General features: G+C 35.9%; 1 protein-coding gene across 3 annotated transcripts in view; it reads left to right on the top strand.

The window, feature by feature from the left end:
- NECTIN3 (nectin cell adhesion molecule 3) overlaps positions 1 to 14,357 on the top strand; it is a 144,791-nt gene that overhangs the window by 44,313 nt on the left and 86,121 nt on the right. For all 3 annotated transcript variants that reach the window (XM_082626000.1, XM_082625999.1, XM_082626001.1), the window contains one exon: positions 5,513 to 5,854. In XM_082626000.1, the coding sequence (XP_082482126.1) occupies positions 5,513 to 5,854 (342 nt within the window). The remainder of the gene's footprint in view (positions 1 to 5,512; positions 5,855 to 14,357) is intronic.

Raw genomic sequence — 14,357 nt, 5'->3', positions numbered from 1 at the left:
CGATGCCTTTATTTCTTCTTCTTGTGTGATTGCTGTGGCTAGGACTTCCAATATTATGTTAAATAGAAGTGGCAAGAGTGTGCATGCTTGTTTTGTCCCTGATCTTAAAGGAAAAGCTTTTAGCTTTTTACCATTGTGTATGATATTAGCTGTGGGTTTTTTGTAAATGTCCTTTATTATGTTTAGGTATGTTCCATCTTTACCAAATTTGTTGAGAGTTTATCGTAAATAGATGTTAAGTGCTTTTTTTTGGTTTTGTTTTTGCATCTGTTGAGATGATCATGTGCTTTTTTTACCTTTCACTTTGTTAATGTGGTGTATCACATTGATTGATTTGCAGATATTGGACCATCCTTGCATCCTGAAATACTACTTGATCATGATGTATGGTGGTTTTTATGTGTTGTTGAATTCTGTTTGCTAATATTTTGTTGAGGATTTTTGCATCTGTGTTCATCAGAGATACTGGTCTGCAGTTTTCTTTTTTTGTAGTGTCTTTTTCTGATTTTGGTATGAGGGTATAGCTGGCCTTGCAGAATGAGTTTCAGAGTGTTCTCTGCTCTTTAGCTTTTGGGAATAGTTTGAGAAGGATAGGTACTGACTCTTTAAATGTTTGGTAGAATTGCCCTGTGAAGCTGTCTGGTCCTGGGCTTTAGTGTTTTTGGAGTTTTTTTTATTACTGATTCAGTTTCATTACTTGTAATTGGTTTGTCCAGATTTTCTATTTATTTGTTCCTGATTCAGTCTTAGAAGATTGCAATGTCTAGGAATTTATCCATTTTTGGGGGGTTGTTCAATTTGTTGGTGTATAACTGTGGTATTATGATTTTTGTACTTCTGTGATGTTGGTTGTAACTTTTCTTTTGTTTCTAATTTTATTTGGGCTCACTTTTTCTGGAAGATTGTGACTAAAGGTTTATAAGTTTTGTTTCTCTGTTCAAAAACCCAGCTCTTGGTTTCATTGGTCTTTTCTGTTGGCGGTATTTTTTTTTTTTTGGTCTCTCTTTTATTTATTTCTGCTCTGATCTTTATTATTTTCCTCCTTCTACTACCTACCTTTGGGCTTTGTCTTCTTTTTTAATTCTGTTAGATAGAAAGTTAGGTTGTTTGAGATTTTTCTTGTTTCTTGAGGTTGGCTTGTATCTTCTCTCTTGGAACTGCTTTTACTGTGTCCCATAGATTTTGGAAAGTTGTGTTTCTGTTTTCACTTGTCTCAAGGTATTTTTTGATTTCCTCTTTGATTTGTTCATGGATGCATTGTGGTGTTTTTTTTTGTGATTTGTTTTTAGTAGCATGTTGTTCAGTCTCCACATGTTTGTATTTTTTCCATTTTTCTTTCTGTAATTAATTTCTAGTTTCATACCATTGTGGTCAGAAAGGTTGCTTGATATAATTTCAGTCTGTTAAATTTACTGAGACTTTTTTTGTGGCCTAGCATGTGATCTTTCCTGGAGAAAGTTCCATGTGCACTTGAAAAGAATGTATATTCTGTGTTGGGATGAGATATGTATTCTATAAATATGTATTAAGTCCATCTACTTTAATATGTCATTTAAGACCACTGTTTCCTTATTGGTTTTCTGTCTGGATGATTATTCACTGATGTAAGTAGGGTTTTATAATCCCATACTGTTACCATACTTTGTCAGTTTTTTTCCTTTGTGTTTATTATTATTTGCTTTATATATTTAGGTGCTCTTATTAGGTGCTCCTATATTAGGTGCACATATGTTTACAAATGTTACATCTGCTTCTTGGATTGATCCCTTTATCATTATATGATGTCCTTTGTCTTTTGCTCTGGATTTTGTTTTAAAGTCTGTTCTGCCTGATACGAGTGTTGCTACCCCATAAGCCGTTATTCTTAAGGTTGTAAGGAGATATCATTAGCACTATCCCTTCGAGTTAATTCTGATACTTAATGTCTTAGTAAGGTTGGATTGCTATAACAAAACACTATAGACTGGTTGGCTTAAACATCTGACATTTATTTCTCATAGTTCTGTGAGTTTGAGAAATCCAAGATCAAGGTGCAAGCAGATTCAGTTCCTGTTGAGGACCCTTTCCTGATTTGTAGACAGCCACCTTCTTGCTTTGTCCTCACAGAGAGAGAGAGAGAGAGCTCTACTCTCTCTTCCTTTTCTTATGAGGACACTAATGCCAGCCTGTGGGCCCTGCCCTCATATAACCTAATTACCACAAAAAGACCCCACCACCAGTTAGGTATTCAATGTATATAATTTGGAGGAACACAAACATTCAGTCCATGATACTTCTTTTATCTTATCTCTTTTCTACTTCCACGTGAGGAAGATGATTCTGTTTATTTTTTATTTGCTTTTATTTTGAACATTATTTACTGTGATTCTGACATCAAAGAAGAACACAAAGTAAAAACTGAAAGTTCTTTCTTTAATCCTTAGTAGTGTCACTCCTTAGAGTAACTAATGTTGATCTTCCAGAGTATATAAAAAATTATTGTCAGTATATATGGAATATGTGGCTCATTTTTTTACATTTATATCTTCAGCCCATCTGGATTTGTGTGTGTGCGTGTGTGTGTGTGTGTTTAGTAAAGCAGGGGTAGATCTATTTCCAAATATTAGCTCTTGTCCTTTCATCATGCCTTGACTAATTCATTATTTCCCCACTTGTACAACATATTACATATTGTATGCCATTCTATATGTTGATCTGTTTGTGTACTTTCAATTGTTTTAAGACATTAAGGTTTTTATTATTTTTACTTTAGTATTCTTTTTCCCCTTTACTGTGCTATTGTGGGTTTTTTTTTAAAACATATTGTCCCTAGTCTAGTTTCAAGAATTTTTGTCATGGTTTTTACTGAAGTTGCATTGAATTTGTGTGCTAACACTGAGAGATTTGCCACCTAAGTAGTAGGCATTACGTCTTTCTTCTCAAGGACATATCTTCCATTTACTCAAGTTAATTGCTCAGGTTTCTAGGTTCTTTACAACATTTTTCATGGGTGTTTTAAATGTTAATATTTTGCAAATATTGACTTTTTCTACAGTAAGTTTGTAAAGGTTATCACTTGTTATGGCATGATGAATATACATTTTGTATACAGTTTGCATGGTTTGCAAGCAACCACAATATTTGTTCTAATAGCACTTTACTTGGCCTTCTTAGGTTTTTCTAGTAATAGGTTTTTCAAATAATAATTTTGTCTGTTCCTTTCTTATTCTTATTCTTCCTTCTTTCCTTTTCTTGCCTCATTGAATGGGAATTTCTAGTCTAAGTTGAATGATGATAATGACAGTGCACCATCTTGTCTTGGTCTTTCATTAATAACCATGCACCCTTTTAAATTTTAGCTTTGTGATGGCCATTGATTTGAGAAAAATCTACTTATTATTAAGAATCCTTTTCTCAGTTGTTAGTTATTTTTTAAAAAATCAGATAATGAGGGCTTCCCTGGTGGCACAGTGGTTAAAAATCAACCTGCCAATGCAGGGGACACAGGTTCGAGCCCTGGTCTGGGAAGATCCCACATGCTGCGGAGCAACTAAGCCCGTGCAGCACAACTACTGAGCCTGCACTCTAGAGCCCGTGAGCCACAACTACTGAGTCTGCGTGCCACAACTACTGAAGCCCACGTGCCTAGAGCCCGTGCTCCGCAACAAGAGAAGCCACCACAATGAGAAGCCCACGCAGCACAGCAAAGCGTAGCCCCTGCTTGCCGCAACTAGAGAAAGCCTGTGTGCAGCAACAAAGATCCAACGCAGCCAAAAATTTAAAAATAAATAAATAATTTTTAAAAAATCAGATAATGAATGTTGAATTCTATTAAATGTCTTTTTGGCATCAGATGAGAAAGTTATGTGACCTTTCAGTGTGATGAATACTCTAAAAATATTCTTACATTGTTGAATATCCTACTTGGTCATTGTGTCTTTTTCTTTAAATAAAGAGCTGTGTGTTCTTTCATAATATTATATGAAATTTTCAATATTAGTAAATTGCCCTTTCATTTGCATAGTTTTGGGTATAGTACTAGGTTTATGATAGCTTGTTAAAATGCATTAGAATACTTTCATATTTTATATGTTTTAGGTTAGATTTTAAAAGCTTTGTAATTATGCTTGAAAGCATGATAAGAGCAATGATGGTAAATTTTTTGGACTTGATACTTTTTTGGTGTAGTGGCTAAAAGAAATTCTTTTTCTTCCATAGCTGTTAAGTATGGTCAGTGTGAATTGCCAGTCCTTTTTTGCAATATCCTCAATCATCTCTTGTGTGATAAAGTTTGCCCTCTTATCTAACTATCTATCTACGTATGTATCCATGTATGTATCTATCTAATATATTCATTTATGGTTTTTTTTCCTCCCAAGAAGGAAAAAATCTTATTCATGGAAATAACACTGTGTAAAGGTTTTGTTGTTGTTTAGAACTGTTGATACGTTTAAACACATTTTTCTTGGTTATCTTTTTAATTGATACCTTTCTGCATTTTTGTGTTTATTTAAAAATATTAACTAGACATAACTCTAAATTTTAAAGGTATTTATACAGTTTCCATATTCAAGTGCTTATATTGGTTTATTTCTTAATTTGAGCATTTGTTTTGCCAGGACATGTATGTGAGTTGTAAACTCTCCAAGGATTTGTTATAATGTTCTAATATACCTGTCAGTGAAGAGCATCTTGCTTGAGTTTAGTATTCATGAGTATTAGTCCTATATTCCTTAAAATGATTTATATTTCATCATTGCTTTTAGGAAGGAAATCAGTATTATAAAAGTGAAGTTTGGTATCATTTTATTTTAACTTTTGCTTGTAGAATAGTTTTTCTTCATCTGTGAGATAGAAAAACTTAATTTCACATTTATATGTGTTTTTGAAATTCATGTTTTCTGGCAGTTGGTCTATCTTTAATGAAGTGTTTTATACAGATTTTTGGTAGAGGAACTCTCCAAAGGAAGAAACTTTGGTATTATATTTGGTTTGACAGATCCTAAATATATTAATTATCTGTTGCTGAGTAACAAAATACCCTAAAATTTAATAGTATTAAAACAGCATATATTTATCACCTCTCAGTTTCTTTGGGTCAGGAATCTAGGCATAGATCAGCTGGGTCCTTTGTTTCAGAGTCTCTCACAAGGCTGCAGTCAGGGTGTCAGCTAGGGCTGGGACCTTACCTGGTGGCTTGACTGGGGAAGGACCTGCTCTTAAGCTTACTCTTGGCCCAATCTAGTGCTTTTCCACTGCAACACATATTGGTGATTATTTGATTCACTTAAGAATCATTCTTTGGGTCTTAAATCCAGCCCTGGGAACATCTAGCTCTTTTCAGTCCTTCCTGTTACTCGGTCATTAGTGTCTGTGCCTGTGTGTGTGTGTGTGTGTGTGTGTGTGTGTGTGTGTGTGTGTACTTACACAAGGAGAAGAAGGGACAGAGGAAAACAGGAAGGGAGGGCATTTGATAATATGTTAATGTAACTTTTTTTCATTTTTAAGAATATGCTTTTTTGTTTTTCCTTAGGTGCCTTAGCTGGACCAGTTATTGTGGAGCCACATGTCACAGCAGTATGGGGAAAGAATGTTTCACTGAAGTGTTTAATTGAAGGAAATGAAACTATAACACAAATTTTATGGGAGAAGATACATGGCAAAAGTGCACAGACTGTTGCAGTTCATCATCCTCAATATGGATTCTCTGTTCAAGGAGAATATCAGGGAAGAGTCTTGTTTAAAAACTATTCACTTAATGATGCAACAATTACTCTACATAACATAGGATTCTCTGATTCTGGACAATATATATGCAAAGCTGTTACATTCCCACTTGGAAATGCTCAGTCCTCTACAATTGTAACTGTATTAGGTAGGTGTACTTAAATTGTATATTTTGGTGGTGTGGTGAGGATTATTGTAAAAGTATTTTCAAGAACTTAAAATGATTGAAATTATATATAAATGTAGGTTTAAAATAAAAGAATTCAGATATGTTTTTTCAAGTTCTGTCATAAAATTCTATGATTCTAGACTCTCAGTTTAAACTAAATCTTGTCCCTGTCTACCTGTGTATCTATATAAAGCTGTGTAATTTATAGCTATTTTACTTTCTTCATGAAAGATTGTTTTTTATTTATAATACTAAGTGCTGAGTTTCTTTGACATTTATTTTCATTATTTCCCCTCAAATTTTCAACCTTTAATTAAATTACCATCTTTAAATAAGCTTTTCCATTTTTTAAGTGACTGTGGTCTTAGAGCCTTTGACATCTCATTTGTTTTTCAAATCAGATTTTATTTCTGCTGTTGTGGATTTGCATAGCTATTTGAATCTTGGTCTGTTGCTTGCATTGAAAAATCTTCTGCCTTTTCCTATCTGATAACTATTAAAGTTTATAGCAGAATTTAGGAAGAGCTTATGAGCTTATTAGCATTAAAATAGTCACCTGCAGTGAAAGGTAAACCAATTTGGAATAGCCAGTGAGTACTTTTATAATACTAGAAGGAGGATTAAGGAGTAAAAGCAACTGTAGTCATTTCCACCCAGAGTGGAACTTCTTTAATGGATGGTCTTTGCTATGAATCTGCCTGTTTGCCTGTCAGGGACTTTGTAAGGTCTGCTGATAGCTTTCCCTACTCAATCCTTCTTTACTTTTCTCCCAGATGTTGTTCCCTAATAAGCCTTTTGTACTCCTCATTTGATCTCAGTGTCTGCTTCCAGAGAACCAAATAACTACACAGCCTCTAATATTTAATGGCATGATTTCACGGTCACTGATGTGCAGGAAAGAAATTTTGTCCCAATATGTTATATATTTTTTCATGTTGAGAAATGCTATTTAAAAATAGAAACAAAATTAAATATTTGAAGACTTTAATGTTTAAGAGCCTGCCCTAAGAGCTGTGGGAAAAATATAACTTATGTTTACAAAATTGATACTTTTGAGAACTGTTTTGATTGGAAGGCAGGGCATAAATATCTGAAAAATCAAGTGCAAGCCATTGGGGTAAAAAAAGTCACAGAAAAATTCAGTGTCAAGAAAAAATAGATAAATAGTTCTCATGTAGAAGAGAGAACTTGTGAGTAAGACTTTTTGCTTTAAATTTTAGTAGTTCCCCTTAAATTAACACAATACTCAATGGTTTAAAACTCGACTGTTGATAGTATAAGACTAGTCACGCTTTTAGCTGGGTCTTCTTCTCTAACTTCATCTATTCCATTCCTTGCTCTACTTCTCCCAGCAACCCAAATTTTATAATCATAATTAACTATTTACACTTCATTAACACCTATATTTTTACATGTGTGTTTTCTTATGCCTGGATTACCACCTTTTTCCTCCTGTCTCTTTCTTCTAGATTCTTCTATTTAACTGCTACTCATCAAACCACATCCTTTTTTTTTTTATATAAGTTTATTTTATTTATTTTTGGCTGCCTTGGGTCTTGGTTGCTGCGCGCAGGCTTTCTCTAGTTGCAGTGAGCGGGGGCTACTCTTCGTTGCGGTATGCGGGCTTCTCATTGCGATGGCGTCTCTTGTTGTGGAGCATGGGCTCTAGGCATGCAGGCTCAGTAGTTGTGGCACGCGGGCTCTAGAGCGGAGGCTCAGTAGTTGTGGCGCACGGGCTTAGTTGCTCAGCAGCACGTGGGATCTTCCCGGGCCAGGGCTTGAACCCTTGTCCCCTGCATTGGCAGGCAGATTCTTAACCACTGCACCACCAGGGAAGCCCCAAACCGCATCCTTTTGGAAGCCATTCTTGAAATATCTACCCCTCTGCAATTTGATGGGGTTTTTTGCTCTTTTGCCTTTGTATCTTGAGCTTATCTTTGTTGTAGCAATAAACATAATGCTTATTATATGTCTTCTTCACTATAAACTTGTGGTGGACTGCAACTGTGCACTTTAAAATTTAACTTTATATCCCTAAAGCCTATAAGAGTTTCTGGTATGTAGCAGTAATACACTAAATGTTATTTAAGTAGGGCATAGGAATGGATAAATAAACTCTGTAGTTTAGAAATGTTTTGTAGAAGAGTAGTTGAGCCAGTCCTTGAATGGTGGATAGGTTTTAGGTAGGCAAAAAGGAAAGAAGTATAGGGAGGAGAATGAGCCAATGCAGGGAGGCAGAAAACAGCATATTATTAGGGCAGAGTTTCTTCAAAATTGATGTTGTTGAACTTTTGGGCTGGAATTCTTGTGATGAGCTGTCCTGTGCATTGTAGACTGTTTAGCAGCATCCATGACGTCTACCCAGTAGATGCTAGTAGCAGTTGCTTAAGTTTCAACAAGTTAGAATGTCTCTCAAGATTGCCAAGTGTCCTCTGCAGGACCACTGAGTATTTGTTGATTGTTCAAAGGATTTATATAAAATACAAGAATTAAAGGCTAGAAAGGTAGGGTAGGAGTAATCTAAATATTAAGATGGGGAATTTGAGCTTTATATTGCTGTAAATGCAAACTTAGTATACAGCATTGTACTTCTTCTCACCTCTCTTCTTTTATTCTCAGATTCTTGCTGTTTATTTTTTATTTATTTATTTTTTTGGCCACACTGCACAGCATACAGGATCTTAGTTCCCTGAGCAGGGATCAAACCTGTGCCCCCTGCAGTGGAATCATGTAGCCCTAACCACTGGACAACCAGGGAAGTCCCAGATTCTCACTGTTTAAAGCATGGTTCATGAACCAGCAGCAGTGGCATCACTTGGGAGCATGTTAGAAATATAGAATTACAGATCCCTCCCAGACTTGTTGAATGATAAATCTACATTTTAGCAAGATCCCCAAGTACTTTTTATGCACAGTAGAGTTTGAGAAACACTGCTTTGACCATCTTCTCACCTTGCTTAGAGGGATACCTAACTCGTAGACCTGATTTAGAAGTAATGTGATGAAAGTTGTGATTTAAGATGATGAGTCTGGTGTTTTTGATGGATTGAAATGAAGAGTCCTGAAATCATAATGCTTCAGCCATGAGGCCATGAAAGCTTGAAGTTAATTTTCTAATTTCTGCCACTTGAGTGAGGAAGGGAACTACTACAAAGGAAAAATTTGCAGAACGTTGTAATTGACTGTATATAGTAAACTAGGGAGGTTTGAACAGTAACAGGTTTTGAACCTTAGTGATTGAGTAAATTATGTTACCATTAATTTAAATGGGCATATCTGAATGAAAAACATGTTGGGGATTGGGAGGAAAAGACGATGAGCTCAACATTTGGCTTATTGAGTTGGAGGATACATAGGCAAACAATACCAGGTAGGTGGTTAGAAACTATATAGAGTCAAGCTTTGTATCAAAAGCAAATAAAATCAGGGATCATCCAGGTAGTAGTGTTTATCAGATAAAAGTTTTTAAGAGACTTACAAAAAGTAACTGAAGGCCTAAGACTTATTAGGGCAGAGATTGGAAGAAATAGAGATGAGGAGTTCAAAAAGATAGCTTTGAGAAAAACTGTCAAAGTAATATTATTCATATCAAGAGAAGATAAAAGTTTTTAAGATTATTCTAGCAGCTTTTTCCCACAGTGAGAAGCCATACAGAAAATGATTTCAGTGACCATTTTTTTCAGTTCTCCGAAGGCTGGCAAATAGCTACTATCATTCTAAATGCATAGCCCAGAAGTTAATTCATTACTTACAGCAGATACCTGAAGGCATTAGAACTTAATTCTTTTGGAACTGATTGGGAAGAACTGCACTAAGTATCAAATTTTACCAAATCAGTCAAAGAGAATAGGCAGAGAAAAGTATTGAGTATATAGATTAGGCAGTGACATTAGAGTTTCAAAGGAGTAGTAGTAATAGAAAGTGAATTAAGGGAATGTAATATAGCAAAAAGCTTTGGGAACAGTAAACAACAAATGCCCCATAGCAGAGGAGTTGTACAATTGGTTACTTCCTCTTGATATATGGGATATTATATAGTTGTTAAAATTGTAGTTAAGAGAAGTATTGCTGCTTGAAAATAAAATGAGCCACAAAACTGTAGGTATGCCATGATTACGTCTATATAGAAACTAGAAACAAATAAGACAAGGAAATGGAAGAATATGATAATGACTGTATTAAGATATTACAGTTGTGGATAAGTTTTCTTTGTTTTTCCAATTTTTAGTAATATTACTTCTGTAATTAAAAACAAAAAAAATTTTCCACTGCTGCACATGATGGAGTAACAGGGATTGGATTTACCCTTTCTCTCTCTAGCAACAAAAAAACTAGGCAACTTAATAGGCACGGTAGGATTATGATCCCTGAAAGAAGGAAAATAAACAAGTTGAGTTCTACAATTGCTCCAGCCTCCTCCTTAGGCAGTTTCCAGTGACAGCTCAGTGGCAAGGAATTCAGGTAGAGAATGCTAGTCTCACTGAGTTTAAGAGACAGATTGGACAGGTGATTAGAATTTGTGGAGCAGAATACTGGAAAGAAGGGAACATGAGAGAGAGAGAATGTGTGTGCTTTAGAGACCTACAGAATGGCCCTCTGAAGTCTTTGCTTCAGTACTGATCTATGTGCATGTGAGAGGAAACTTTTGAGGTGGGTGAAAGAACGAACAGAAAGAAGTAGGCTTAACAATCCTGGCGTTAATGCAGGGCTGGGAAAACTTCATGTTCCCCCAAATCAGAGTATATAGGGCATTGGATAGCATCTTAAGAGGAAGCAACGACAAAACCACTAGACAGGGAAGCGTACAGAGAAGTTAACTTAAATGTTGGGGAATATGAGAAAAGTCGCTTTAGAAAACAAATGAAGCGTACAACCAGGAGATTGATTCCCTTCAGAAGCAATAGAAATAACAATTTAAAATTGACTTTAAGATAACTTTTTAAGGTCCTCGAAGATAAAAGCCTCTATTGATGGCACAGGTTATTCACATTAACTCTCCCATGGTGGGGGATGGGCAGGTGAAATGTTAAAAACCATTGAAAACTTCAAAGAAATAACAACATAGTGAGGAATATAACTAGACCAAATCTAAGAGAAGGTAGAAACAGAAATAAACCTAGTACCGAAAGCTAAAATCTGTATTCAACCTTGGGGACATTAGACAATTCAGAAGAGACACTGAAGATGATGAACTAAGATTTCGAGAACCTTGAGAAGTGAGAGAGACAAATATCTGAATGCAAGTCTGCTCAAGATGGGATGTCTAATAACCTTTCTTATATTCTCCTGGTACCCAAAGGCTTAACGTTTTCAGAATAGTAGTACACCTGTAGTAAACCAGTCTTCTTATAGACTTCTAGGCCTGGTTTATATCGCTTGGGTAGTCTGAAATTAAGGAGATCCTGGACTGGATAGTGTTCTCAGGAGCTAGCTTAGCAGAAGAAAGCACAGAAAGGTACTGCATTCTAAGCCTTAAATTATTTCTACCTTCATTATTCAAACTCAAGGATGTCATCTGCTTGAATAACCAGGCATACAAGTAAAGAAGACTCCACAAGCAGCAGCCACCGCAAACAAGACAACAGAAACAGACCTGCATGAGATGTTGGAATTATCGGACACAGACTGTTAAACAACTGTGCTTACCATTTGAAGGGATAAGTCAATCTCTTAAATTTCTGTAGAGAACAAGAAATTTGGTCTACTTCAAGGCCGAATTATGATGTGATATATATAGTAATTTGGTCTGGAAGTAGACAGGTAATTCTTAGTACAAACATACCTTGGAGATATTGTGGGTTCAGTTCTAGACCACTGTAATAAAGTGAATATCACAGTAAAACAGTCACATGAATTTTTTGGTTTCCCAGTGTTATAAAAATTATGTTTAGGGCTTCCCTGGTGGCGCAGTGGTTGAGAGTCCACCTGCCGATGCAGGGGGCACAGGTTCGTGCCTCGGTCTGGGAGGATCCCACATGCCGCGGAGCGGCTGGGCCCGTGAGCCATGGCCGCTAAGCCTGTGTGTCCGGGGCCTATGCTCTGCAACGGGAGAGGCCGCGGCAGTGAGAGGCCCTCATACCGGAAAAAAAAAAAAAAAAGTTTATACTATACTATAGTCTGTTAAGTGTGCAATAGTATTATGTCTTTTTTTTTTGCATCTTTATTGGAGTATAATTGCTTTACAATGATGTGTTAGTTTCTGCTTTATAACAAAGTGAATCAGCTATGTGTATGCACACATTCCCATATCCCCTCCCTCTTGCGTCTCCCTCCCACCCTCCCTATCCCACCCCTCTAGGTGGTCACAAAGCACGGAGCTGATTTCCCTGTGCTATGCGGCTCCTTCCCACTAGCTATCTGTTTTACATTTGGTAGTGTATGTCCATGCCACTCTCTCACTTCATCCCAGCTTACCCTTCCCCCTCCCCATGTCCTCAGGTCCATTCTCTACATCTGGATCTTTATTCCTGTCCTCCCCCTAGGTTCTTCAGAATCACTTTTTTTTTAGATTCCATATATATGTGTTAGCATACGGTATTTGTTTTTCTCTTTCTGTTACTTCACTCTGTATGACAGACTCTAGGTCCATTCACCTCACTACAAATAACTCAATTTTGTTTCTTTTTATGGCTGAGTAATATTCCATTGTATATATGTGCCACATCTTCTTTATCCATTCATCTGTCGCTGGACACTTAGGTTGCTTCCATGTCCTGGTTATTGTAAATGGTGCTGCAGTGAACATTCTGGTACAGACTCTTTTTGAATTATGGTTTTCTCAGGATATACGCCCAGTAGTGGGATTGCTGGGTTGTATGGTAGTTCTATTTTTAGTTTTTTAAGGAACCTCCTACTGTTCTCCGTAGTGGCTGTATCAATTTATATTCCCTCCAACAGTGCAAGAGGGTTCCCTTTTCTCCACACCCTCTCCAGCATTTATTGTTTGTAGATATTTTAATGATGGCCATTCTGACTGGTGTGAGGTGATACCTTATTGTAGTTTTGATATAATAGTATTATGTCATAAAAAACAATGTACATACCTTAATTTAAAAAACATTTTGATGCTAGAAAATGCTAACCATCATCTGAGTCTTCATCCAGTTGTAATCTTTTTACAGTAGTAACATCGAAGATCACAGATCATCATAACACATATAATAATAAAGAAAAAGGTTGAAATATTGTGAGAATTACCAAAATGTGACAGAGACAGGAAATGAGCAAATGCTGTTGGAAAAATGGTGCTGATAAACTTGATCAGTGCAGGGTTGCCCCAGACTTTCTATTTGTGAACAATGCAATATTTATGAAGCACAATACAGCAAAGTGCAATCAAATGAGGTGTGCCTGTATATAAAAGCAGTTAACTGATAAATTTTATGCATTTGAATTAAAAACTTCTGCTCATCAAAACACACCATAGGGTAAAGAGACAAGCCCTAAACTGGTGGAAGATATTTTCACATATAATCAGAAAAGGACTCTCCCAAATCAGTAAGAAAAAAAAAAATGGCTTTAATAAGTATTTTGCAGAAGAAGAAATTCCAAATGGCTCATAAACAAGAAAAGATCCTTAACGTCATTCATAATCTGAGAAATTAGAAACAAGGTTTCAGTGATATGCTGTTACGTACTTACAAGGTTGGCAAACATTGAGAAGTCTGACTATCAACTGTAGTGGGTATGTTGGACCAACCAGAGTGCTAAGATTGGGAGTAAATTGGTACTTTGGAAAGCTTTTTGGCATTAACTGGTAAATAATGGAAATAAACATAGTACCAAGGGATAAACTACAGGACCTTTTATACAAATATACCAAGATACATGAATGAAAATGTTTCTTATAAAATTGTTTGTACCAAACAGGAAATAGCACCAATGTCCAACAGTAAATGAACCATACAGTAGTTAAAACTAATAATTTATACAATTGCCTGCAAATCTAAATGATCTGAAAGTAAAAAGTAAAAAAAAAGAAGAATTGCAAAATAATAATCTAAGGCTAAATGATCCCACATAAATAAATCTCAGGAACAGAACGTTGAGACAAAAAATATTTAAAAAATGAACCAATTAGAAATTTTGGAAATGAAAAATAGTCTTTTAGATTAAAAATTTAATGCACACAGTAACCTATAGGCTTGAGCCAAAGGATTCATGATGGTGAGTACTCAGGAATTTACACAGAAAGGAGCATATAAAATTTGCTGGAAAATATGAAGAGATAGCTAGCATATATATGGAGGGTAGATTAAAGGAGTCTAACATTAAGGTTACTTCCCCTGCTGAGGAGCTTTCTTATACCAGATAAAGGTAGGTAGCATGTACATTTCAATAAACTGTTAGTGACATTACATTTTAGCAGTACCTATATTAAATGTGTTGTAAACATTTTTGCTGCAAATTGAAGCATTTTATGTTAAAACCACCTTTTCTTTTCCCTGGTGGCGTAGTGGTTAAGAATCCATCTGCCGGGGCT

The sequence above is a fragment of the Mesoplodon mirus genome (genome assembly GCF_964341445.2).
Source record: "Mesoplodon mirus genome assembly, chromosome: 6".
Lineage (NCBI taxonomy): Eukaryota > Metazoa > Chordata > Mammalia > Artiodactyla > Ziphiidae > Mesoplodon > Mesoplodon mirus.
The sequence above is the reverse complement of the archived record's forward strand: the minus strand, read 5'-3'. Positions and strand labels throughout refer to the sequence as shown.